This window comes from Dermacentor albipictus, chromosome 9 (assembly GCF_038994185.2).
Source record: "Dermacentor albipictus isolate Rhodes 1998 colony chromosome 9, USDA_Dalb.pri_finalv2, whole genome shotgun sequence".
NCBI classification, from domain to species: Eukaryota; Metazoa; Arthropoda; class Arachnida; order Ixodida; family Ixodidae; genus Dermacentor; species Dermacentor albipictus.
Window position 1 is genome coordinate 110,040,561 of NC_091829.1, and position 25,267 is coordinate 110,065,827.

The window sequence follows — 25,267 nt, forward strand, 5'->3', positions numbered from 1 at the left end:
AGGATGCATCTCAACAAGCATAGCAGGACTACTTGTGGTAATATGCAACAAAGCCATGCATGTGGCTCAGTACGAAAAAACAAAAAACAAAAGGTTTATTCCATTGAGCTTAGAAACAAGCAGGCAGTGGAGCCACATATGTACATGCGCCGAAATGTGATCGTCTAGTGGCCAATGTGGCCTCCTTAGAAGGACAATGTGTCCTTGAGCAGTTTCCGCATGGTGCTGCTTATCGTTGGGTTGTTACAGGGGCCGGATGTCTGGTAGCCCACCTGCATGAGCAACAGGGAAGCATTTCAGATCCAATGGGAGTCTTCATCATCACCCTACTGCACTTTTTTTTTTCTCTCGAAAATCAGCGCTAAAGCAAGCAGACAAAAGGAACAAACACACAGACATACACAAAACTCTAGCGCTGACTAATACCTCTTCGAGCAATTTTGGGCTAAAGTTGCTGACTGGTCATTTGGACTCAACGAGGACTACTTAAATGTCTGAATAGTCGGGAGTGTGAAATATTGGATTCACCAGAAAATAAATGACTATTCTACAAGTGAGCAACAAAGCTTGTCAATGCATTGCTACGCACATATACGCTCGCCTGCTACCTGGTCAGTCTATTTCAACAGTAGTCTACCTGTTGCTACAGATAGATAAAAGTCATAGTGTGTACCTGATCTCTATCCCATGGTAACATTAAACAGAGGTCGACTATGCGCCCATAGCTGAATGCTTGCAGGTTTCTTTGCAACAATCACTGTCTGGCACTTCCTTGACTTATCAACTGAAGTCATGAGAAAGTACTGTTGCTGATATGACATCACGAAACTGTGGTGCTGCACATTTGTGCGTGAGTATCTTTTAGGACTAGTGTCTTTGCATCAGTGCCTGTTAATGCGTTAGCACTAGGAATGTCGAAGTAGAAAAATGTGCATGTGTGTACAGTGGAACTCCGTTCATTTGTCTTTCACCGGACCCGGGGGAAAAGAGAACCTAACAGCTAGGACAACGCAGCAGTGAGGAAAGCTCCAAAAATGAACGAAAACAAGCGTAGTTTTCACTTGAGGCCATTTATTTCTACAAAGTTGCCTTTCAAGGCTTAAAAAGATAGAGAATGGAGGCCTGCCATTTTTTCACTCGCTGGACAGGACCATGCGTTTCTCAATCGCCTGAAAGGTTGCAGTGCTCTCAGTGTCGGTTTAAATTGTGATGAACCTGTGCAGCAGGTCCAGAGCCGTGATGGCTTCAGCAATGCTTGGATCTGTTAAATCCCCAGAATCTTCTGGCTTGTGCTTGTCGTCATCATCGCAGACATGGGTGTTGTGTGACCGCGTTTGTAACGATCTCGACGATGCTCTGGCCCTCCGACGTTAGGACGACAGCGTCCACGGTGACACCGGTATTCTACGAGACTTTGATGGTACACAGTGTTTCTATTGCCTCAATGAGCTCTTGGTCACTAGTGACTGTTCCTGACTTTACAGGCTCTTCAGCTTGCACCGTGGTCATTTCAACCTCCCCGTCCATACGGGAGTCACACCTCATGAAGCAGTGTTGTGCAGTTGATGTGCTCATTGTAGTCCATGCTGCAGTGACGTAGTGCATCGCGTCAAGTATGGACATAGTTGCAGGCTGCTGTCCACGATCAAGACATGCCAGATAGTGCTTCCCGATACACTTCCGACAGGAGTGCTTTAATTTCTTTATGATGCCAGCTTCAAATGGCTGCAAATGGATTGTTAAATTTGGTGAAAGAAACCCAAGCTTGATCTTCTGAAGAAATGGCAGATGTCTTGTGTGGGCTAAAAAGGAGAACACTCCTGCACTGCGAACCCATCTATCTTACTGTTGAACTACCAAAGAAATTCTTCGCACAAAGAACAAGTGATCCACTGTTGTTTTTGTAATGGCATGGCAGTAGGCAAGTGTCCTTCAAGCATTGTTGATTCCGATACTTTTTGATCACCCATGGCTTTAGCTTGTCCGAACCGTCAATATTGCAACAAAGGAGCATGGTCAACTGGTCTTTGCTGCATTTGCCTCTGTGGCATGCTCCACCCTTCAGGCTTAGCGACTTTGATAGCTGTGTCTGAAAGAAGAGGCTGGTTTTGTCGGCACTATATATGTTGCGAGGCTCATACCCTTCATTTATAGAGGAAAGTGTAGCCTTCCAATCATCTGCTGTGTCCAAGTTGGTGCTCGCTGCTTCTGTGCTGACAGCCCTATAAGCAATGCCGTGCCTCTTCTGGATATGGTCAATCCAGTTATGCTGCAAAGTCTATGATGCCCAGCCTCTTGGCTATTTCCACGGCCTTCTCGCATAAAATGCTGCTTAAATGTTGCTTACTGTTTACTGCTGAAAAATACCAACAGTACCAACATCTGTTGGTACTGCAGAAGTACCAACAGATATGTATGACAAGTCCCAGAGGTACAGAAACGCAAAAAGAAACAACAGATGAACAACTCATTGGCTTGCTCAAAGTATCTATCTTCAACTCATATAGCTTGCTCACTTCAAACAAACCGTTAAATCTCTATTTGGGTTAGTTGGTGAAACAGATCTACCAATAACGTACCAGTGCCAGGTTCAATCACCGAACAGCGTAAATTTTTTCTTTAACTGTAAAACTTTCTGGGCTACCCGTATGGTTTTTTTTTGTAGCTCATAGGTACTTTCAAGAGGAGGCCGACTTTTCCTTGCACGAAATCCCTCCACTTTGTGAAGTGATGCAGAACTCATTCGCTTATTCAACTGCAGATAATGGCCGGAGCTGCTGGCAACAAAACGCTCTTGCTTTGGAAAGCACCCCCGGGGAGGGGCCTTACCTTGAAGTGGTACGGCTGGACGTCAGGATAGCGGGTGTCGAAGACAAGCTCTAGGTCAGGCTCACTGGGCACCCGGGGCAGGTACTGGTGTCGGTTGATGGAGGCTGCCACAGCCACTACCTTCTCGGCCAGCTGCTCACCCAGGTTGGCGCGCTGCCGCTGCCGCTCTGCAAATTGAATTGAACTTTATTGGTGGCAGTACTGTCACGGTAGTAGTGACGGTGAATAATGCAGCCGCAAAACTGTGAATGACAAAACTTTTTATTGGGTGAACTTGTGCCCACAAAAGCAAGTTACACTCAAAACACAGTAATAGCGGTGAACACAGTCGGTGATTGTCGAAATTTGATCTGCCGGTCAAGCGCATCGGCTTTTATACTTGAGCCATCGAAGGTTCCAGAGTAATCGCTGGTGCCCGCGTGTCTTCCAGAAAGCCCTACACAATCCACATTGCACATGCAGTCAGATTACGCAAGCTTCGGTGATAACAGACAGCAGAAAGAACCATCGATAACATTTGAGAAACCTCTGATACATGCAGGCGCGTCCCGCGCTAGGCGATAATATTTGTTAGACGGTGAAAAGCGGTCACCCGAAAAAGATCAACAAGTACTCGTGTCAATAGTCTCAGCTAGCTGCTCATTTAGGCAAGCGTGCTGCCAATCTGCAAATTGAATTGACTTTTATTTTCGACAATGCCGCGGGAGGCCAGGTTGCTCAAACAGTTTCGAGTGATCTGGTCATTTCAGGCATATGCCAATGCAATGTAGGTTTTATGAAGGGCAAAAGAGATATGCATACAAATTGCAATGCAGCTTTTGTCTGCTGATGACATTGTGTACACATAAATTTCAATCAGAATTGGAAGCAGAATCAGTTTTACTGTGATGATTAGAAAGATTACAAGATGTTAATATACAGAAGGAGGTCCCGAAGTCAAAGACTGCAATGGGACCTCATTTACACAGTAAGCGTAATAAAAAACACATTACGGCAGTTTCAACAAATCATTAGCATGGGAGAATTACAGGTTATAAAAAAAAGAATTACATGTGCGTAAAGGTCATATAAAGAAGCACTGTAACATAATCTTGTTGACAACTAATAAAGTAACAGCGTAAGTGACGTTACTTACACAGCATAATTTGCGAACTAAAATATATATGTATGGCAAGGATATCAAACAGAAACCTAATGGTGTGAGAATGAAAATGAAATGAAGGCACCCTGAAAGAATGGTTGCGAGTACGAATGAGGCATCGGTATACGACAGAATGCATTCTTTTATTTGTTTCTTGAATTCGTGAATTTTAAGTGTTTTTATATCTAATGGTAGTGTGTTCCAGAATGCGATAGATGAAAAATGGGCGCTCTGCTTGCCATAATTAGTACGTATGTTGGGTAAAATGAATTTCCTATTTATTGCAAACCTGTTAATATTAGTATTTATTGGAAAAGATTGTGGTATCAAGCTATCGCATCATGTGTAATAAATCTAAATAACAGTTAGTCCCAAATAATGAATTCACTAGAAAATAATCTTGTTTAGCGTACGTGCAAGTGCAAGCGTACGTGCAAGTGCACGTACCCTTGCATGCAACCTGGTCAGTCTGCATTTCAACCATTACCATGGTGTCCCTACAGATAGGCCAAAGTACGGTCAATGCGTACGCTAAACCTTTATCCCCTGGCAACTTAAACAGAGGTCTATTCAGCTCCAAAAGTCGAAATATTATGGGCTTCCTTGCAACAGTGATTGTCCCACACCTTGCTTTGCTATTGTGGCCCTTATCAGTGCCAACATTGAGGGTGGGCTCAATGTCAATTGAAATTGCATTCTAATTATGAGCAGCGAAATACTGTAACTGCAGACAATGAAGTCACTAAAGCCTATGCCTCTGGTTACTGTATTTACACGAATCTAGGCTGGCCACGATTTTAAGCCACCCCCTAGTGTGCCGGGAAAAAAAAAAGAGAGAGAGAACCTTGAATGTAGGCCGAACAAAAAAGCAAGGACAGCGTTCGCAAAATGAAAACAGCATTTATTGAATATGAACATGTTGAGCTCATTCTATGTCGCTATCTTCCTTATCGCAAGTGTATCATATCTTCCTGCAAGCGTGAGCCATGGCTTTGCGAGATAAACATACTGGGCACAAGTAGTGCTAATTGTTGGAGGCTTTCCATATTAAAAAAAAAAGGCACTCACTGCATTAGCAATATGTAGGTTTATCTTCTTGGAAATGAGGTCCAACTATTTGACACAATACGGTGACTTTATTAATGTGACTGCTGCATGCAAGGGGTGCTTGCTCTGTTCCTCCTTACTGCCCCCTACTCCATGTAAGCGCTAACATCAGCTCACCTAGCTATGTACCCTTTATCAAAATAATCGGTTTACAAACTGTGTTACATGTCAAAGTAGCCTTTTTGGAGCGTCATAAATTATGTGCTTTATAATGTAGCATTTCCAAAGCATGAAATAATCCTGTGGTTCATTTAGTGAAGATGGTGGGATCTACCTCATGCACCAACTTGCCCAGAAACAAGTTCGATTGATCTGCTTAGTCTTCCTTGCCTAACCTGCTGAACGCTGCCTCGGTTCTGCTCAATATACAACAGGCAAGGTGCCCCTTCCCCAACCCCACCTGCAAACTGTGTGTAGACTGTTTTGCGGGGACATTAGAATTGTGGCCGTAACGGGTTGTTACCGCAGGTATCTTTGTAACTTTACCAATGAATGTACGGCATTTGGTCAATTCATATTTATGAAAGCGTACAGTTGCATGGTGATGGATAAACCGTGCATTAAAAAGAATAGGGGGGGGAGGGATGGAATGAGTATGGTGAACGTTACAGACTTAATAAAAGCATCGTCAGTGTTCGCATAGAGCTACTGAATTTGTGCGACCGATCTTTCAGACAAATTTAGGCCCTAAAGTTTGAGTTTCCGAACGAACTCGCACTTTCCGAGTCACGCAACCCGACCTTCTAGGATGCCATGCTGGATATTCCACTGGCTTGGCCAGTCTTGGCTTCCAGTAGACCACTTTCTAGCCTCCAAGATTGGGAGGCACGTGCTATCAATACTCATAGTGCGCACCAATGGACATGCCACTGGCGGCAGCCTTGTGAAGTGTGCTTGGGGAAGGAGGCAGCCGCGCGCCATAGTTTTCTGTGTCGCTAATCGTACTTCTCTTTCTCATACACGTTTTCAGAGCAAAATGAGCAACACCTTTCGCATGTGTGTGGTGGCCAAAGCTGCAAGGAATGTCGAAGAAGAATTGTGGCACGATGGGGTGCTCAAATACCAGCAAAAGCGTGCCGGCGATACAGTTCTAATCATTCCCTGCAAAGCCTCATCAGCGGGAGCATTGATAGAAATGAACCCCCACCGTTCAGCTGGAAATTTCTTGTTCTCGTTCTTTCTTTCGTGGTGTTGGTGGTTTTTGTACTCGATCATGTTTCCAAACGTAAGCGACGAAGCTGGTCACAGCCTGCCCATGTTTTGTTCAGCTCGTCCGCAGTGCAGCGTGTGGTTTAAAGACATTTCACTAAAGTTATGAAGGCTGCTTGACATTTCTGCCATTTGCCTCTACTTTACCATGTTGTGCTAGCTAGGCAGCACGACTGCACGAGTGTAAGAAATGAAATTGTTGGTATTGTGTGGCCCGGTAAATGCTCACACCAGCTGTCGCGCACTTAATGTTTTTGCATCTATTTTATGCGGGGCTTTGCGCATGTTGAACTGTTGCTAGTTGCTTCATGCAGAACAGTTGATTATTTTTGTAAGTGCCATATTTTCACCTTGCCTTGTTTGTAAAGGGCCTAAATCACGCTATGCCTTATCACAATGATAACAGGCAAGTGCTTCTTTAACAGCTCTACTCTTTTCACCTGTGGCCATCTTAGATATTGTGGTTTCGTGGGAAATGTAATAAGAAAGTAGGTAGTTGAGGGCGAGAATTGCTAATACTTGCTGCATATGGTATTTCTGTGCCATTTTCACTGAAAGTTCGCGTCACGTTTGGGATGTTTTAACGTCTCGATGCTGCCAGAGCAGACTTACCACGTCGTGCTATTTGTTTGTTTCACAACACAGTTCCTTTTTGCATCTGCATTTTGTAGTGAACTGAATTCTTTCTTTTATCTTACCCTGCAGAGGACTAAGCCTGGCCTTGCTGCCAGTGCCCATCCACTTTGGCTGACGCTGCTCTGCCTTGAAATATATCATGTGGCATCTCTCTCTAGTAACATTCGAGAAAAAAAACAACACAAAAGCTACTGAAAAAGTTTGTCATAGGCTATTAGAGCTTTGTACAGTGCAGTCCACTTATAACAATATTGAGAAATTTGAGAAGTATGACCGTTATAACCAATGATCGCTATATCTGGACTGCCGTAAAAAAAAGCCACCGAACGTACTTTTGTAGCTCCGAAGCTGAATTCGCCACTTGCACTAAAGAATAGATGTTGTAGAAAGTAGGATGTGAAAAACAAAACCTTATTTCTAGTGCCAAAGATCCTGTCAAGCGTTAGGCATGCTGAAATAACCTGAAATCTGCACTTGCTTTCGTGGCAGTTTCAGCTTCACAACCACGGTATGCATAGCTTCCAGCTGCTACACGAACCCTGGCAGCAATCCTTTGGAATGCATAAAATCAGTTAAGGAGTCAATCGACGGCAATGCACTTTGCTTGGACATCGAGGTCAGGGTCAAGGAGCTACTGTCAATGTTATTGTCACTGTCGCTGCTGCTGTTGCCACCGTCGCACAACATTACCGTCCGTCGTGACAGCACACCTTTGGCGATTACCTCGTCAGTGATCTCACCGCAGAACGAGGCAGCACCGTCTGTTGTCAAAAACCCTCCATCGACGGACCTCCTGTGTCACCAGTAGCGACATGCTCCTAGAGCTCAGTTCAGTCCACCGTGTTGGTCTCACTATAGGTAGGGGGGGGGGGGGGAGGGTGCTAGGTTCGTCCTGGTGCACAAAGCCCGCCTTTTTGAAGCAGTTTTGTATGGTGGACTGCTTCACCTCATAGACGAAGCGCACAGCCTTCAAAAGGCTGATTTTCAGGTCAGGTATGGCCCGACATGCCAGGAGCTGTGCAGTCTATGAGTACAATTAGCCACTCCAGCATGCAAGTGTTGGGAGGCAGGAACATCAATTAGACCGATGTCAGCTTCGGTTGAACGCTGTGTGCACTATAGTTCTCCAGTAGCAACACTACTCTTCCTCCTTGACTTTCAATTATGCTGCACAACTCGAGCAGCCACTCCTCGAACAAGTCGCAGGTCATCCACGCCTTCTTATTGCTGTGATAGCGGACGGGGATGTGCTGATTCTTAAAGTATGCTCGCTTCTTGGATCGCACGATAATGAAAGGCTTGAGGCGACTCCCGTCCATGCTAACGCACAGCAACACAGTCACCCAAAGTTTAGAGCGCTTCCCGCCGGGGCATGTATCTCCTTTAAAAGCGTGCGTCTTCAACGGCAACATTTGAAAAAAGAAAAGAGAGCAGTTTCATCACAGCTGTAAATATCCTTGTCCGCATAATGCTCCAGCACGCTGGGCAGCTTTGTCAGTAGCCACTGCTGCTTTGCCTGCGTATCCAAGGACGCCGTTTCCCCTATCACATTTTTATAAACGGTGCCATGCCACTCTTTATTACGTTAATCCAGCCTCGTTCAAGTTCAAAATGTGGCCATCCCAGAAGAAAAGTAAAGTTTTTCGCTTTGGCAGCAAGTATTGGCCCACTGATTGGCACATTATGTGCACGGGTTGTGATAAACAACTTGTAAAGTGACTATTCCACCTCGGTGTACAAAGGGTGCCTAACCGTTTTCCGCTGATAGGCATGGCCACTAATACTTCCTGCGTTCACAATCGTGGTGCGCTCGGTTTTCAGAATTGTAGATATTGTCGACTGAGCGAGCTCATATTTCTTCGCAAGGGCACTCACCTTGAAGCCGTGTCAAAAATCCTGCAAATCTGATGGCGCCGACAGCTTTGCGTTTTGTCGGCGCCATCTTCGAACTGGGCTGTCCACTGCTTCAGTGGCTTCAGCTGTGAAGCTACTATCGTGCTCGCTGCGAGAGGGACTAAGTTGGGGGATGGGAGCCACCGCGCCGCTTTGCTTTTCACCTTTTCTTCTCTCGTTTTCGGTGCGACTGTAGGTGATGCGTGAGGTGCAAAAATGTGAAGCAGCTGGTGCCATCTTGTGGCGCGCTGCGCCAACTCACGATGCTCTCCGGTGCGTGGGCGGTACAGGTGGGGCGGGACGCACTGTGCAGTAGTCGCGGCTGATACGAACTCGCTTAGGTGAACATCGCCCCATCTCGGCTTCGTTCGTTTCAGGGAAACCAAGCAATGCAAATGTCAGGATTATTCTGCATGCCAAATGCTGTCCTGATGGCGAAATTCTGATTGTAATACGCGGTGAATAACATATTGTTATACATGGGTTTTTCCCCCATAGACCTAATGCATAAAATGACACTGTTACCTTTACCCATCGTTATAACCGATATATTGTTATATGTGGTATTGCTACAAGTAGACTTCACTGTAGTTTCCAAGCAGCTTAGGGAATTTAAAATTGCGAAAACTGCAGCAAGAACGCCATTTCATCGGTGCATGCAGTAGAACTGCATTGGCGGTACAGCGCTAACTCACGCTCTTATTAAATTGTGCGTTTGGTGACTTCATTCACTAGTGTACGCATTTCTATCAATAAATTCGCAATTACGCTTTTTGAGGTGACTTTGACGGCACTTATTCGGCGATGTCACATGTATTCATCGGCAGAAAAATCACTACAACATGTGCAGACATCTCACCATGCGGTTTTGTTTAATATATAAGTCCGTACTAACGACATGTGCCTATTATTGAGGTATAGAATTAGTACTGTAGCAAGGGCGGAATTAAAAAAAAAAAGAAAGAAACGATCACGACATTGTATTACTTAACAAAACTAAGCGGCTAGTTAACATGAGCTCCACTTCGTTTAACTGAGGTTCATCGCGTTTGTGCACCAGGCTGTCCCAAACACCGGTAACATTGTGTACATGTTCGCTCACATAGAGGCCAGTGTCTTTCCTGCAGCTGTCACCGCAGAAGAAGTTGTCTGGTACCCGAACAAAGGAGAAATCGCAGCTGCGAACTTCAGCCATCCTTGCTGGAAAGGGTTGTCGTCTGCTATTGCTCCCGAGCGCACTTTTGTAAGCGCCCACTAGGTGGCTATCAGTGGCAGATCTATAGGCGGTGCACTATGCCAGATCGAGCGCAGGCTATTCTCCGGTCTCGGAGGCCATGCTCACTTTTCCTTCGTTGACAAAACACTTCAGGAAATGCCTTTTTTTTCTTTTTTTTTCCCCGGCCAGCACTATTTTCATAATAACTTGGTACGGAATCCCCCCTCCTCATTTTTGAACCTTTGGTCGCCATTCTGCATGTGCTGTGTCCACAGAGCAAGTGCATCTCGGAGACGTCGCATCTTTGTGTGTGGCTTCGCATTTGTGTGCTCTGTGCAACCTCCTGTGCCTTCATGAGACCCAAGTGGTGTGAAGAAACGTGGCTCGTTTCTTCTATCTTCATGGCGATCTTTGTTGACAGAGATCACCAACACAGTGGTGCTCTTGGCAACTGTATACGGTGACGTCTCTCTAGCACAAATCTAAGCAAATCTGATTGCCCCCAAGCGTAGTATGAGGCAGGGCATTATTAGATTATCAAGCTTGAAATGTTTTTAGCTTGCATTGTCGGTGACCTTCAAGTGACCTTGAGCCAAAAGCCAGAGCCATTATCTGGGCACTCGAACGAGAACATCCAGGCAAGTTGTGAGAATAAAAACGAGATCCTTTTGTACAGGATCGCATTGCATGCGTTAGTTACACCCAACCACGTTGCAAAAAATTTCGCTTCAGAGTTTTTCCTGATGTTTGTTCACAATCTCACTCAAGCTGCAAGCTCCAGTACGCTGAAGTTTTATCTGTAGTTTCTAATAGTGAGGTTCAAAAGGCAGATACAGGGCACCATGCACTTCAATTCTGGAAATTGGAATTTGTTGCGGATCTACTGTGCTTGCCGCGCTGCTGTGTAGCTTGGCGCCGGACGCGTCTGAGAGTGCTGCTTTGCCCTATGCAGCGTGGCCTGGCGCCAGGAGCATCTGATGCACTGCTTTGTCTTCATGGAGGAAGGAAAAAGTTAGGAAAGAGCATTACGTCAAGCAGCCAGCCTTGGCTAGCGAACGCTCTGTGAAGCCAGCCCTTTGCTCAGTGGCAGCCCAACATGTGACCTTTTGTGTCAAGATCACGGAGCTACAATGGAGACTTGCCAAGACATTTGGTCGCGCTTCCTTCAGGCATTTTTCTCCCTCTAGCTGGGCAGAGTGCTCGGTTTCCCTGGCGTCTTTCGCTGCCTGTCGTGTTGCCTTCAGCCGGCTTTCATCTAGCTGGGCAGAGTCCATAGGGAACAGTGCACAGTATGGCGTGGTGCAGTGAGTGGGGTGTGCCACTGCGAACATGCACTACACCCATTTTAAGATTGTGGCTAGTATCATTTCCAACCAATCTGCTTTGCCGGTTGCCATTACGTGCTTACATATACTCTTGATTACGGGAGAGCCAGTTTCTTTTAAGCCGCATCCAAAGCCTAATAAATTTTATTTTTTCAGCTGACTGAATTTTTCGGACTGTTCCGAGTTTCTGACTACCTTTGGGGCCTGCGAGGTCCGGAAAATCGGTTGGCAACTGTATCATGCTTTTTCTTTTACTCCACATCTTTTCTGAGTACTGCCTATCCATCACCATGCAACGTTACCAAGCCGCCCAACTTGTCAAACTGTACAAGCAAATTAGGCGTTTTATGGTAACATTAATTTATTGTCACTGTGCACAAAATCGAGAAATCGTTGGTATAATGGCCAAAGATGGAGAGGCACAAGGAATACTGTGCATACCTTGCTCGTTGGGCAAGGTGATGACGTTGATGCGGATGCTCCACACCTCCCAGGGGATGTTCTCTGTGGGCAGGAGCCAATGGGTGCGCTTCTTCTGGAAGAACTCCAGCCAGATCTGCAGGACAGTCACCAGGAGAAGCAGTCATGCAGGAAATGAGACAAGCTAACAGCCCTTGTCACATAAAAAAAATTGCCAGCCAGATGACATGCTTATATTGAAGAACGGCATATATTGAAGAACGGATAAAAATGCTGAGCTTTGCCTTGAGGCTGTGTTCCTATGCCAAAGGGGACACCTGAAATATTTCGTGGCAGAACGGTACCCAATGTTCCGGGAGGTCTTCTCAAGATTTGATTGAGCCCAACACTGCTTAAAGGGGTTCTGAACCACTCCTTAGGCTTGGTGAAAAGACACAGTCCGCAGATGGCATGCGCTGCTGTGAACATCTTGGCAAAATTTTGCAGTCGTGTGCAGTACTTGAAAAAGTGGAGTGCAAAGTCACCTTTTTCTCAAACACTCTCTTTCCAAAAGAAGCCTTCTCCTCACTTTTTCCTAGCTGCTATATTTCACCATATAGCAGATTCCCATATGTGGCTGCTATTGGCCAATAGCTGACGTCAATCAAGAAGTGTGTTTGGGTCCATGCGCTTCTTAGGAAAGCTACTGTGTATATTCATTGACGCAGTTTATTGAACAGGCTAAACTAAGCAAAAATCTTCATTTCGAATTTCAATACGAATTAGTATGTACTTCTAGAAGTATGGCTAATGTACTATCACCGTCTATCGTCTGCAGACCCTCCGCCGTGCCTGCCTGCATAGGAACGAAGCTTCGGCAACACTGCTTACCAGTGTTGTAGCTGTCGGGTCTCGCTAATATCTATTAATTCTGAGCGTTCAACTAGCCTCGCACCATGCGAAACTTAAGGTCAGACCGGACGTACACTTTCCAGCGTGCGCTCACTCCTGGCCACTCCTAACTAGATGCCTTCGCAGACTGTGCTTCGTATTAAGCTATTGCGCAAAATATGCAATCTGAATGTGGCTACTATCAATTGGTCAACCTGGTGCAGGACAAAGCTGCTCTGCACCACATTGCACCACCAGACTGGAGCACATGAGAGCGAGCTTGAGCGCTGTTGTCCACATAAGTAGCCACTACAGTTGCATGTAGCTGCATCTGCAGCGTAGTGTAGAAACTGCGGCCGCCGCAGGGAGACGCGACAAACATGCTCCGATTGGTATCTGTGGGTGACATGACTCAAAGCCCGAGCTCCGACAGGTCGTCTGCTTCCCGAGCTGCACACCCTCAAGGTGCGTTGCCATCGGGGTAGAAGCTCGTTAGGTTGAGAATCCTTTTAACGGGAGTTCGAAGTTTGGCATCCATGGCTTAGCTTATGTGTGCATTTCCAACGCACTGGCACGAGCGAACATGAAGATGAAGTTTGTTTGACCCTTGGAAATTGTGTGGTTGTTATAGAGATAAGTGCGAAATGACATATGCTACTCATGTCACTCGGAGTGAGAATAGCCGTACGTAGCTACCTAGAACACTGTAGCCCGAACTCGAGCGTAAGCTCAGGCATAGCCCCCTAGTTTGGCAAGTTGTAGGCACCAAAGTTGGAAGCAGTGGCCTCTATGTGAAGATCTAAAATCAGATTTGAACTGTGCAGTACGGGGACGTTCAGTATGCGGAGCATTATAGGCATATGCCGCTTCGCTGTAGCCTTCGCATTGCAAGGGATTGAAGAAAGACTGGGAGCACCATGAAGGGGATCACAGGCGATCTTTGATTTCCAGTAACTACGCTTCTGCATTGAAGTACAATGGAATCTCAATAAACAGAAATAGCTGAATTAAATGAAACTGGCTCCTAAATGGAACACCAGCCTCACAGTTGGTTGGTTTTGTATTCACATAGTTGTATTCAGCTTTGTTTCTCAGTAAATGGAACTCCTGATAAACAGAACCAATTTCCCTGGTCCCTTGAGCTTTCGTTTAAAAAGAGTCCACTGCACGTTTTGCAGCAAAGTATCTCTGAAATAGTCTGTTTTAACGTCAAATGCATTTCTTGACTTCGATAAAAAGTGGTTCAGGACCCCTTTAAGGCTAAGTGCAACGAAATTTCTTGAGCTAAATTGGTTACAAAGGAGTAGCACACTTGATTTTATTTAACCGCCTTAATCATCGCCTTTAAATAGCACCAAGGCAGAGACACGGTGGTTAGCGAATATGACACAAATCCAGGACCATGGCCTCAGAGATTTTAAGTGTGCTGTGGGTGCTGCCAAATCTTGGAGGTCATAATGAGAGGTCACACTGCCTCTAAAGATTAAAAATATTTAAAGGAAGGGGAAAAATATGTCGCACAACCAAATGTAAGATGAAGCTAAAAGAGCTTTGCAGCTGACGAAAAATCCTTCCTGGTCCAAGAAATGAACCTGGCATTACTGCCTTTCCAGGGCAGTCGCTCCACTGACTCAGCTGATTAGCAGGCTAGCAGATTGTATGGTAAGTGCAAATTACTCGACACAACTTGACGCGCAGAAACATAGAACACGCAAATAAGTCGCTGCATTCAAGTAGTGATGCCAGCTTTACCCCTTTTATGAAATTTCCTTGCCCTGCATATTTCTGTAGAACTTATTTGGGCATATTCAATATCACAAAGCGAGAGTGGCATCTGGATGGATTTAATATCGTTTTAAATCGCATATTCACTCTGCCAAAGAGAGCAAGTAAGAAAGGCCAGCGCCCTTAAGAATTTTACAGCAATTGGCAGCCTACGTTAACACTTTCTGTGTTGGCCCTAAACTTGCCTGAATCAGCACCATAACTGCAACTTACCTGGCCAGTGCGTGGACCATCATGGCTACGCAGGCGGTCGCTGAAGGCGGTCACGTCGCGACACACCGCCTCGTTCAGCTCGTCCGAGGCACAGCGCACCTGGGCAAAGCCAGCAACAAGATGTCCGCTCAACAAAAAGGCCTCACAGAGAAAGACTGAACCTGTCCCAACAGCTCCTTGCCAGTTACACATGTCAAAACTGCTTCATATCTTAGACAAATGCGATGGAATGCTACATTAGCATGGATACAGCATTACTTCCATACTCTGTCTCATAATTAGCAGGAAACTTGGAGGAAACTACACAAGTAGCCCAATCGTGGAAACCTCACCCTGCATATTGCAGTGCAGTTGTGTTGGACCTGCAAAACCTTCTATGGAATACCATATTCACTCAAATGTAATTCGAATTTTTTCCCAAGATATTTATTACAAGAGTCGACCCTCGTGATACAGTCAAATAACAGCAAAACTCACTATAATCTGAATCTCCACGAAAAACACAATGTAGCTTACATTAAGTACAAAAGAATATCTGGCTGTGTTTTCTTGAGCGTAGATCACTTTCACGTTGAATTTCTAAGACTCCTGCTCAGCTGGCATCTTGTTTGGATAGCAAAGCATACTGCATCATATTTTACTTTGACGCTGTCTTTGCAAAGTTGTCTTGTTTGATTTCTTGGTCAGCAAACAGAGCTGTTCGCTTAGCTGCCTACTCTGTCATATACAGAAAGTATTAGGTCACAGCCTTTGTTTTCACAACCCAAAAGATGCCATTTCCACTGCGCTTGTGGGTGGTGGTACGGTTACGGTGATAATGAGAGTTCGGCATGACGCCCACTTTAAGAAACGAGCAATTTTGATGGATGAAGAGGTAGGAAATTCTGCTGCAGCTTGACATCAATGAGCTGCGAATTCGTGGATGGTGGGGCCAGTGGGAGGCCCTCTTTAAATGCAAGGCCGATCGGAAGGGCTTCCGTGGACCTCGTCGAGGCACGGTACAGTTTACTGGATAAAATGGTCGCACAGTCTTTTAAGATCTCAATTTCAAACGAGCTCAATGGCATGGATGACGACTTGATCTGGAAGTTGGATAAGAAGAAAGAAAGCACCGCCTCCTTCTTCTCAGATGAGTTAAGAGAACTTGTTTCCAAATACAGCCAAAGCCACTTACATAACAATGTTCAAGTGCCAAGAAAATCCCATTATTAAATCCGGTAATTGCTATAACCAGGCTGCACGAAAAAAGCAGATGGGATAAACACTCAAATATTCTAATTAGGCAGAAAGACGTACAGTCGAACCCACTTATAGCACTGCCTGTTTTAACAATACTCGTATGTAACATTGAGACGCTGGAGCACCGTGAACGCTTGTGCGTCTACTATGGTAAAATAAACCACTTACTACAGTGTTCACATGCCACATTATTGGCTATACCAATGAAATGTGGCAACTGGTTGTCTGCATCCAAAAAATAAAAGGAACACGAAATCCAGAAAAAGAAAGAAAAAGGAAGAAAATGTGAGCTGCTCACAGCTCACACAAGAGTTTACTGTGCCAATGTTGGATAAGTGGAAGGGAAATAGACACACGAGACAGCAAGGCAACAATGCACAAATGCACAATGCACAATGCAAGGCACAAAGGCAGGTGTGGCGAAGGTGTAGGGCACAAAGGCATATATACCGTGGCTTGCATCTTCTTTTCTCTGAAGGATCTTGCATTATTTTTTCTGCTGGCACACGCAACCTGTTGCCAGATTTAATTGTTATGGCCGGTAACACGGCATGGGAGCATTGTACTAAGCAGTTTGTTTTGCCATAGAACACATACTAAAGTTGATGCATCGGCTGCTCATTGTTATATAAAATATATTGTTAAAACCCGTTATCGCTACAAGCAGGTTCGACTGTAGCGATTCCTTGAATAAAGGTACTATCTCGTGTGACACTCGTGTCTTTTTTTTCTGTCAAGTTACAATTAAGTAACTACGGTAACTACTTCATTACAATAACGGTCGCACTACATTCGAGTAAATACATTAAAGGGCCCCTGAAATTGTTTGGACAAATTTTGCAAACGCGTAGGGTGTCAGGATTGGGGGCTCAATCCCATCGTCCGTGGTCCTTTGCCAAGATTGGAGTACGGCATGAATTCGAAGGTAGCTGGCCCATGCCGTCGTCCAACTTATTTACGCTGAGATCGTTGATGGAGTGAAGAACTGCTTCTCATCGAGAACGAGGAAAAGGGTTTATTTACAGAAATTAAATCAGTCTAACATGACTGCTTGAGAAAAAGAGTAACAGTTCAACATGACTGCATGAGAGAAGTGACTCAGTCTAACATGACTGCTCAAGAGAAGTGAGTCCTCAGCATTCGCACAACCACAGTTTTTATACACTCGATCCGCCGGTCCTACGACGCGGCGACTCTTCGTTTTCACATCACCAACTCGCAGCTGCTCTGAAGATCAGTTTACGTACACAAAGGCAACCACGCTCTGTACACAGAGGCAACCGCACGGGGTGCCGTTCCGGGAAACTATCGTTGCCGATCGAGCGTCGCTCATTGTTCCGAGCCACTCTGAACCGTGAGAAGCACAAAAATACGTCGTCCCCACGGCAGCTTGACCAGGTGTGTCAAATCAGCTCCGCGTTGGGGAACTCTGGAATCATTGTCCACACACCGAACTCGTCCCGTCACAATGTCGATGGGGCTGGAGGAAGGAAGCGGGTTCCAGCGCAAAGGCCGCTTCTTTGAACGCCTCCCAGCTGCAGCGACGGAGAGGGAGAGGTGCGCGTCTTGCACCCCTTGTCGTAATCGGGTGGCAAGGTGGCAATCTTGTTGCGCAACTTGCCATTCTTGACAAGGGTACAGCTAAAGTTAATAACTCGTACCACAATTTGTGTGAAGCATCTCATATTAAGAGAGTTACGGACGATTACGAGTTACCCTCCAACATAGCCATGCATTTACTCCTCAACTCGTTTGCCGAGCGATCGGGGCTAAGCTCCGCCTTCACTGGCTCTGCGTCATGATGGCATGTCGTGTCATCTGCTTCCAATTCTCTAGGAGCGAGTGCGCAAAGTATAGAGGCTAGAAAGGTTCTATAGTGCGAAGCCTCTCCAACCTGTCTGGCAGCTGCTTGGCAGTCGACCCCAAGCGAGAGCTTTGAAGCAGCATGCATTGCGAGCATTCTGCCGCAGCGCCGAATGTGTCTGGTATTCCGGTAACCACAGGCGGGCGATAGAAGTAAGAAATTGTTCTTGTGCATTCTCTTTCTCCTACTTTCTTTTCATAGAAACAAATTAACTAACATTCCAACTATTACAAACATCATTTGTGCAGCATATGGGTGGAAAAATTATCGATGACGCTCCCTGGGCAGCCAATCGGATAAATCACCCTACTGATGTCAATTGGGTGATTTACGTCATATGGGTAGGGGCGGCTGATAATTCCGCTCAGCAGTGTGCTGCGATCGGCAGCGATGTACATTTTTAAAACCTTGTAATAAATTACATGCTTTAGGCGGAGAACTTAGATGCATCAATTAATGATTAGAAGCACCTACTCTAACGACTGAGTATGTTTGTACAAAACGGTCAAAATCGCTTCAGGGTCCCTTTAACTATTGCATTCAACAACCCTTATATGCTGAGGAGCTCAACAGAATTGCTTCAGCTACTAGAGAGTGGGGGTCTGAAAGATGGTTGTTCTGCGTTCTATCTCGATGTTGAGGACCTCTTCTACTTTATACTGCATCAATGTCTCTTTGCTGCTGTACGTGAGCACATCGAACAATCTGGAGAGCCGAGCTTCCAAAATACAGCCGGACAATCTTTACAACTTTTAGGTTTTTCTCTTCAGTTGACTGTCATCAGGTTTAATACTCAGAATTATGTTGAAAAAGCTGGCATATGTTATAGGCTCATTCGTAGCACCGGTGTTATGCAACATCTACTTAGCATCAGCTGACATGCGTATTAAGGCTAAGGACGCTGATTCTGAAGTCGTCAGTGTTTTCAGATATGTTGAGGACTACCTAGTATTATTGCCCAACCCGTGTATGACCGATCACGAAAATGTCATCGAGATTATTACTAACATTTTTGCTTAAAAATTATGTAATCACAATACAATCAGAATAACTGCATAAAATTCCTAGACCTCAAGCTAATTTTTACCAATGACCACGTGTGCTGGATGGATAACCCCTGCACAAAGAACCTTTTTCCTTATGACAGTGTGCATACTAAGCTTGTCAGATCACAATGTATCACAAAGACCGCTGTAAGAGATTTGCTAACGGAAAGTTGTTGCCGCACCACCTCAGTAAGTATAAGCAATCCAGTTGAGCATGTAGTCACTGCTGGATTTCCTACAGCTCTAGTCACAGCCGCGTGCGAGTCAGTCTTGCAGTCATTTTTTCTGCCACATGTAGGTTAGCACAAATTCGTCCTCTGCTAGCCAAGAAAAAGCGGAAATCTTGTATGACGCATGTTCACTGATACACTGATTGTAAAATGCAAGTGGTGTACGAAGTTCTGCTAAGCTGCGGCTGAATGTACGATGGTCAGATGGAACACTGATTCAATGTCAGAGTGCATGTACATGACCTTAAAGTAAATAACAAATTCGGGGGACAGCTCACTGCAACCGATGCGGTTGCACACCACACTTAGATAAGACCACATTCCTAAAACATGAAAAGCAATTTGAGAGATAATAGAAGCAGTGCACATTAAGAAAGCTAGTGATATCTCATGACAGTCCCGAGTGCCAACATCACATATAAAGAAATGCAGTTTCCGAATGGTCATTTTTGAAACCTATTGTTTGCCTGATAACGTGCATGCATGTACTTAAGTTTGTTCGACATTTTTCAAAATAAAGTAGCTGGAAGTCAGCACCTGTCTACATCGTTTTGTATTTCTTCATGTCCTGCTTTTTTTGCAATGAACAAAGTGACTCACAAATGGTGGGGGACAAAAAAATTAACGGACTGAAATTCTGTAAGTTGGTGTTGCAACTTCACGACAGAGTCCTGGCACAACGAGGGTGCACATTCAACCAGAATTCTGCTACTCGGCTTTCCTTTCAGTTGTCGCAGGGAGAAAACAAACAAGCATGAGAGAAAGAAATCCAGGACGAGGCCAGCAATACTCACGTATGTAAAGTCGACAAAGTCGCATGTGACATCTTCAAATCCAACAGTGCCCACAGAGTAGCTGCCTTCCCTCTTGTAGTGAAACTGCAAATGGGCAATAATTGAGAGTGAATGCTGCTTCACAGGAAAAAGGCAACCTCTAGACATGGCAGCAGTTCCACACTGAATCTGTATTTACATGCAGTACTTGTCAGTTAATTTGACTCCAGTTAACAAGAATGTTTGGACCTGCTGAAGGTCCCGGCCAGCGCCCGAACATTTCTGTAAGCCCAGTTATTTCGATACTAAAATTAGCTTTTGCTGGGTAATTCAAACTTGACTGGTTGGCACGCCTGACCCTAATAGCAACTCCAGTAGCGCCACATTTAGCGGTGACGGTCTTGGTCGAGCTTATAAGGGTACAGTTAATGTGTTGAACACATTTCATTCCAGTTGAAGACGGCTACTTTCATCCAGTCCTAGGAAGATTTTCAAGCAGAAAATGCAGTTCTCAATGAACGATTACAGTATTTACCTGATTCTAACCTGAGGCATTTTTTTCCCCGGATGAAATTGGTACAAAAATTGTTTGGGCAGTGCAATCTGATATGAAAACACAACCACATTCTCGATGCTTTCAACAGCCTACCGTCAGAGCCAGCCTAGCCAGCGTCATCGCCATTAACATCTCAAGATGGCAACAGAAATACATTTCATGTAGCATGAGACAACGATGCGCCACTTTTCCGATTACGAAAGCTCATTCAAAAGATCAAACTATTTTACATGCTAAGCTAGCGACAACAAGTCCTGTCACGCTGCAGGATGAATTAGTGAAGTGGCTAGTCTAGGCATGTCCCACCATCCTTTTTGTTATTGTTGTGCAGTCGTTTCATAAACGCAGAATAACAAACGCGAGATAGACTCTGCAGGATATCTTGTGGTTCATAGACAGCGATAAAGTGCTGCCCGACAGTGATGATGATGGACAACAGGCATAAATTAAATTTATATTCCAATTTTCTGGTTTCATATTTCTCTCATTGCCAGAATCACAGGCATGCTATATTTCTATAGCTAAGAAATTGTGTGCACACTCAATTTCTGCCTTGTTAAGGAGCTCGAATGCCATTTCTATTTTGGTTTTCTATTTTGAACATGCAGAAGGTGCGTGTGTGTTCAATTTGGGGGGCATGTTAGAATTCAGCAAATACTGCCAAATGAATCAGTGGAGTGCTTCGGCAATATCTGCTGCTTCTTGCGTAATTCAGCCTACCAGATAACCCAATCACTTTTGCCGGTCTCATCAGGGTCGAATTCACGGAATTCGACTGTATTGTATATCTGTGAGGCCTCACAATCGAGCTCATGAACTCACCACCATGAGGTGTTGAGGGCAGCGCCGCAGATTTAGGTAACTTTGCAAGATAAGGCAGAGATAGCCAGAGTGCTAGACTACGATATAGTAACATGTAAAAGCTCACGCAGTCTAGGCGACTATTTGCCACCACCATGATTTAAGGAGAATGCAATCGGAAATCATCATCATGCAAGCAGCTCAGTAAGATCTTGGTACTTCAGTGCCTCACAGCATTGTTTACGCAAGAGAGACAGAGAGGTTTCGAAGGCAGCGCGAGATGAAAGCCTAGGTAAAAACCCAAAGTGCCACTACAGATGATTAGTGTGAAAGATAAAATAACAATAGCTTGGTGCTCAGTGATGTACATTATTGTTTATGCATATGTGCGTGGTCATGAAAATGTTGGAGCAGGAATTACAGCAGCAAACAAATGTAACATTTTCTTTTGTGTAAAACTGGGAAAGAGTGGGAGTGAAATATGAGAAACGTTAATCGCGGTATATGGAAAGAATGGCATGAAAAAAAAAAAAAAACAGCGGTGCACAAATAGATTAACAGTTTGCTCAAAGGGAAGGAAACAAATTTGCACTCCTCAGACCTTGGCTCCAGATGCCTTCCTCCTTTACCCAAAAATCAGATGTATTGAAAGAAAGATATTCTGACGACACTAAAGGCGTTAAGTCGAGAGCTCCAAGAGTGCTTCCAAAAGTGGAGTAGGTGCTGGCACAGCTTTCCAAGGGGAGCACATTGCAGTATTCAGCAGTAAGGAACATAGCACATTTTCAAGTTTTAGTCGTCAGCCCTTGCGTGCCTTGCACATTTATGCATGGCCCTGCAAATTACACTGTCAAGAGCAACAAATATTTCAATAATTTAGGGGTGGGAAGAAGCATTTAAGTTAAGTGTTCAACATCAGAAACTCTGAAATGTTTGAACAAGCCCACAGATAATGACAATGAATTGTAGCTATGCTCTTTGCATAGCCTGACATGTACTGGCACTATCATGGCACCACAACGGCAGGTGCACACGTGTTCTGAGCATGGTCCGACCATTCGATTTCTGGTTATCACGGTTTCCATAATTGAACTTATCCTCTCTTTCTTGCAGAGGTCTGTGGTACAAACTGCTGGAGATCTCATCAAAAGCAAGGTCCCAGCATTGGCAGACTCACCTTTCCGAGCGTACGGTGGAAGAGAAGTGTGTGGAAGATGCCAGAGACAGCCTCCTGGACCTGGCGCCCTTCCAGGCACTGGATACACCATACCCAAGAGTCCTTGTTAATTATTTTATGAATACACATTATTTTTGTAATAAAACTGAATATCTTCTTCAGGCACCCATTTGATTGTTTGCATTGAAAACTTAGTTTCGCCTAATTTCTTGCATCTTCAGAATCATGAAATGCATAGAGCTGCAGAACAGATTATTAAATTGAAATTCTTCGTTGAGCTCGGTCAAGTAACAGAATGTGAACTCCATGCAAGAACTCCCTACAGGAACTGTTTCATGTCTAACATAGTAGGAAAGCACCTATCCAGGACTTCATAGTGAAATATTTTGCATGCACAATCGACAAGGACAGTGAAGGGGGACACACAAGCACTTACTTGTCCTTGTCGATTGTGCGCGCTAAATATTTCACTATGAATTCGTACCAACTCGCCCAACTATTAGTTCTGCTGCAGACCTATCCAGGAACTTAAAAAATGTAGCTGATGCAAAACATTTTAAAAAAGAATTAAAGAAGTGAACCCACTACATCACAACATCCAGACAGTTAGAGTAAATGCCCGGCCTTTCAATTGATTTTACTGAAACATATAGTTGAATTTGTAGCAAAGGTCTGATAAGAAGTGTTTCGTGATGTTATGCGAAACATTTGAAACACCATTATTTTCATTAGTGCTTATGCCTTTGGTATACTATTTTGACATGCACAATTGTACACACAGTGCAGAGAGAGAGAGAGGTCTGTTTCACATGGTGCAATTTCACACATGTGATGGCACTAGTGCAGCAGAAGAGTTGTTGGCTTCTTTGTATGCGTGTCTTTTTCAAGGCTCAGCCGTGCTAAACCTCCATGTGAAAGCACTCATGTGATATGAATGGAGAAAGATAACAGTGCAGCAAAGTAAAATGGTGTCACTATGCGTCTTGTTCTCAGAAAATTATATAAAACACAAGTATGAAGTAACTCCATGGATATGTCTTCTAATTTGTTATATTTTGTTTTTATCAGAGCAGACTAAGTAATTTGAGGTTAGTAATAACTGAGTCTTCACAAACACTAAAATGCTGCCACACTGAGTTTAACAGCCAGGGCATGCTTAGCAAACATGATGTCAAGCAGTCGTGTTACAATTTCAAGCGATTACACGTAAGAGATGTTGTACTTTGCATCTTACTGTCCACATTTTATTAAGGCGCTTCACATAATAGGTCAAGCACTTTACAGGTTGCATTGCTGCGTGCCTGCGGCAGCTGTTGTGTGCACTTATACAAACTAGCTTGTTGCTGTTGCAAATGTGCCCCACTTGGCTACATGGTTGCGAATGGATTTCTGACATATAAAGGGCATTGCTTGCTAGTAATTGAGCAACAATGTCTGCTTGATTGATGCACAATTACTTCAGCAGTGTTACCTGTTTGCCCCCCGGCTCTCCCATTAACTTCTCGCATGTAGGGCAGAAAGCAGCAAATCGAAGTCTACTCAACCCTTGTTTGTATCTCTGTCACCTTTCAACTACAAGGTACACACGCTACACATGGAGTAATTGCAATGTGTAGTGCCGTAGAGGTTCCACAGTAAATGATAAAATCTGGAATGGGCTACAACAAAAATAATCCACACACTTATCACTACACGAATTGCACCTGCCGTATTTTTTTCTAAATCGGTCAGTTAGCCATGTGTTGTTTGTTGTACGGCAGCACATTTGATCTGCTGCCAATCAACCTAAAACAGGCCTGCATTGTGCTGTGTGGATCCTCCCCCCCCCCCCCCCCCGCTTTACTTCTGTGAACGTTTTTATACATCCCATTATTCGAAAAAACGCAAGACGAGCAAGACCACACACCAGCCCACAATCAGCTGGGACATTTAGATGACGTAGGAAACCGTTGGGCTTGCGTAAAGGTTGAAGGAAGCTATAGCGCTAATTCCCCTCAACGTTTGGACTGCGATCCTGCACACTGTTTTCGGTATTCTCAAAAGGCGATCGCTTTCGGCGACACCTTCACATGGCTAGTGCAGGACGCGTCAGTTTCTACAGTTGACATCGTAATCCTAATAACGATACATGCTAGGAACGCTGCCCTCCGTAGACGCGTCGACGCTAATCGCGCGAAAGCGCCTGCCTGCGACTGCGTCACCGAAGCCCTGCGTGTGGCATGGAGCTGAACCACGAGGGTGTCAGTGGCAACAAAGCAGCGCCGATCAGCCCAACATACAACGACGCGCGTGAGCACGCTCAATTAAGCACAAAGGATCGAGCTTTCCATTTTTTTAAAGTCTTCAGCGCATCTAGACGAATGCAGTGCTTACCTGAAATAATAGTCACGATTATTTGACCAGTGCACACAGCAAATAAACGCTTTCAACGGGCTGCCTTCATAGTGCCTCCTTTCTTTAGGTCGTGGTAAAAGCAGCGAGCACTTTCGTTTCTAGCGCGATTATGAACGGGGTAGCCCAGACCCAAGCTTTTCTCAACGCTGCTACGAACGCGCACGAGGAACCAACCTCCGAAGCCCGAACGATTGCAGGAGATCAAAACGGGGAATCTGTCAGCGAGGACGACGTAACAAAGAACTGCGAGAACAGCTGATCGCTCAGTGGGCTACACATATGCTTACCAACTCGAAAACCTCGGATCTTGCATTCATGTCTCCCTCATAACAATGCAGGCGAGGAAAGGCGCCTCAACGTTCAATCCGGGACGATATTTTCCAACGCTGCTTTTACGGTTAGCACAAAGGGTACAATGGCACAACAATCGCCACTCACGAGTACACACAAACTGCTGCTGGCTCGCGTTGTCTGCAAACTCTGGTGAGTGCTGTACGCGATGATAATTGCTTTCCTTTTGTTAGTGGCACGTCTCTAGTTTCG

The 25,267-nt window shown here is 44.9% G+C and overlaps 1 protein-coding gene, 1 long non-coding RNA gene and 1 pseudogene across 2 annotated transcripts in view; 1 reads left to right on the forward strand and 2 right to left on the reverse strand.

The window, feature by feature from the left end:
• The window catches only part of LOC139049609 (uncharacterized), a 61,287-nt gene extending 41,504 nt beyond the window's left edge, over nucleotides 1–19,783 (forward strand). The window contains exon 3 of the long non-coding RNA XR_011508422.1: nucleotides 19,752–19,783. This is a non-coding gene — a long non-coding RNA (uncharacterized lncRNA). The remainder of the gene's footprint in view (nucleotides 1–19,751) is intronic.
• Nucleotides 71–25,256, reverse strand: Atg101 (autophagy-related protein 101). The gene is made up of 7 exons (XM_065426133.2): nucleotides 25,012–25,256; nucleotides 22,331–22,408; nucleotides 19,818–19,901; nucleotides 14,645–14,743; nucleotides 11,798–11,912; nucleotides 2,830–2,996; nucleotides 71–272 (listed from the first exon to the last, which is right to left on the reverse strand). The coding sequence occupies exons 1-7, from the start codon at nucleotides 25,039–25,041 to the stop codon at nucleotides 186–188; spliced, it is 660 nt and encodes a 219-aa protein (XP_065282205.1). The 5' UTR covers nucleotides 25,042–25,256; the 3' UTR covers nucleotides 71–185.
• LOC135897499 (tigger transposable element-derived protein 6-like) lies at nucleotides 8,002–8,809 on the reverse strand (annotated as a pseudogene).
• Nucleotides 25,257–25,267: the final 11 nt, after the last annotated feature.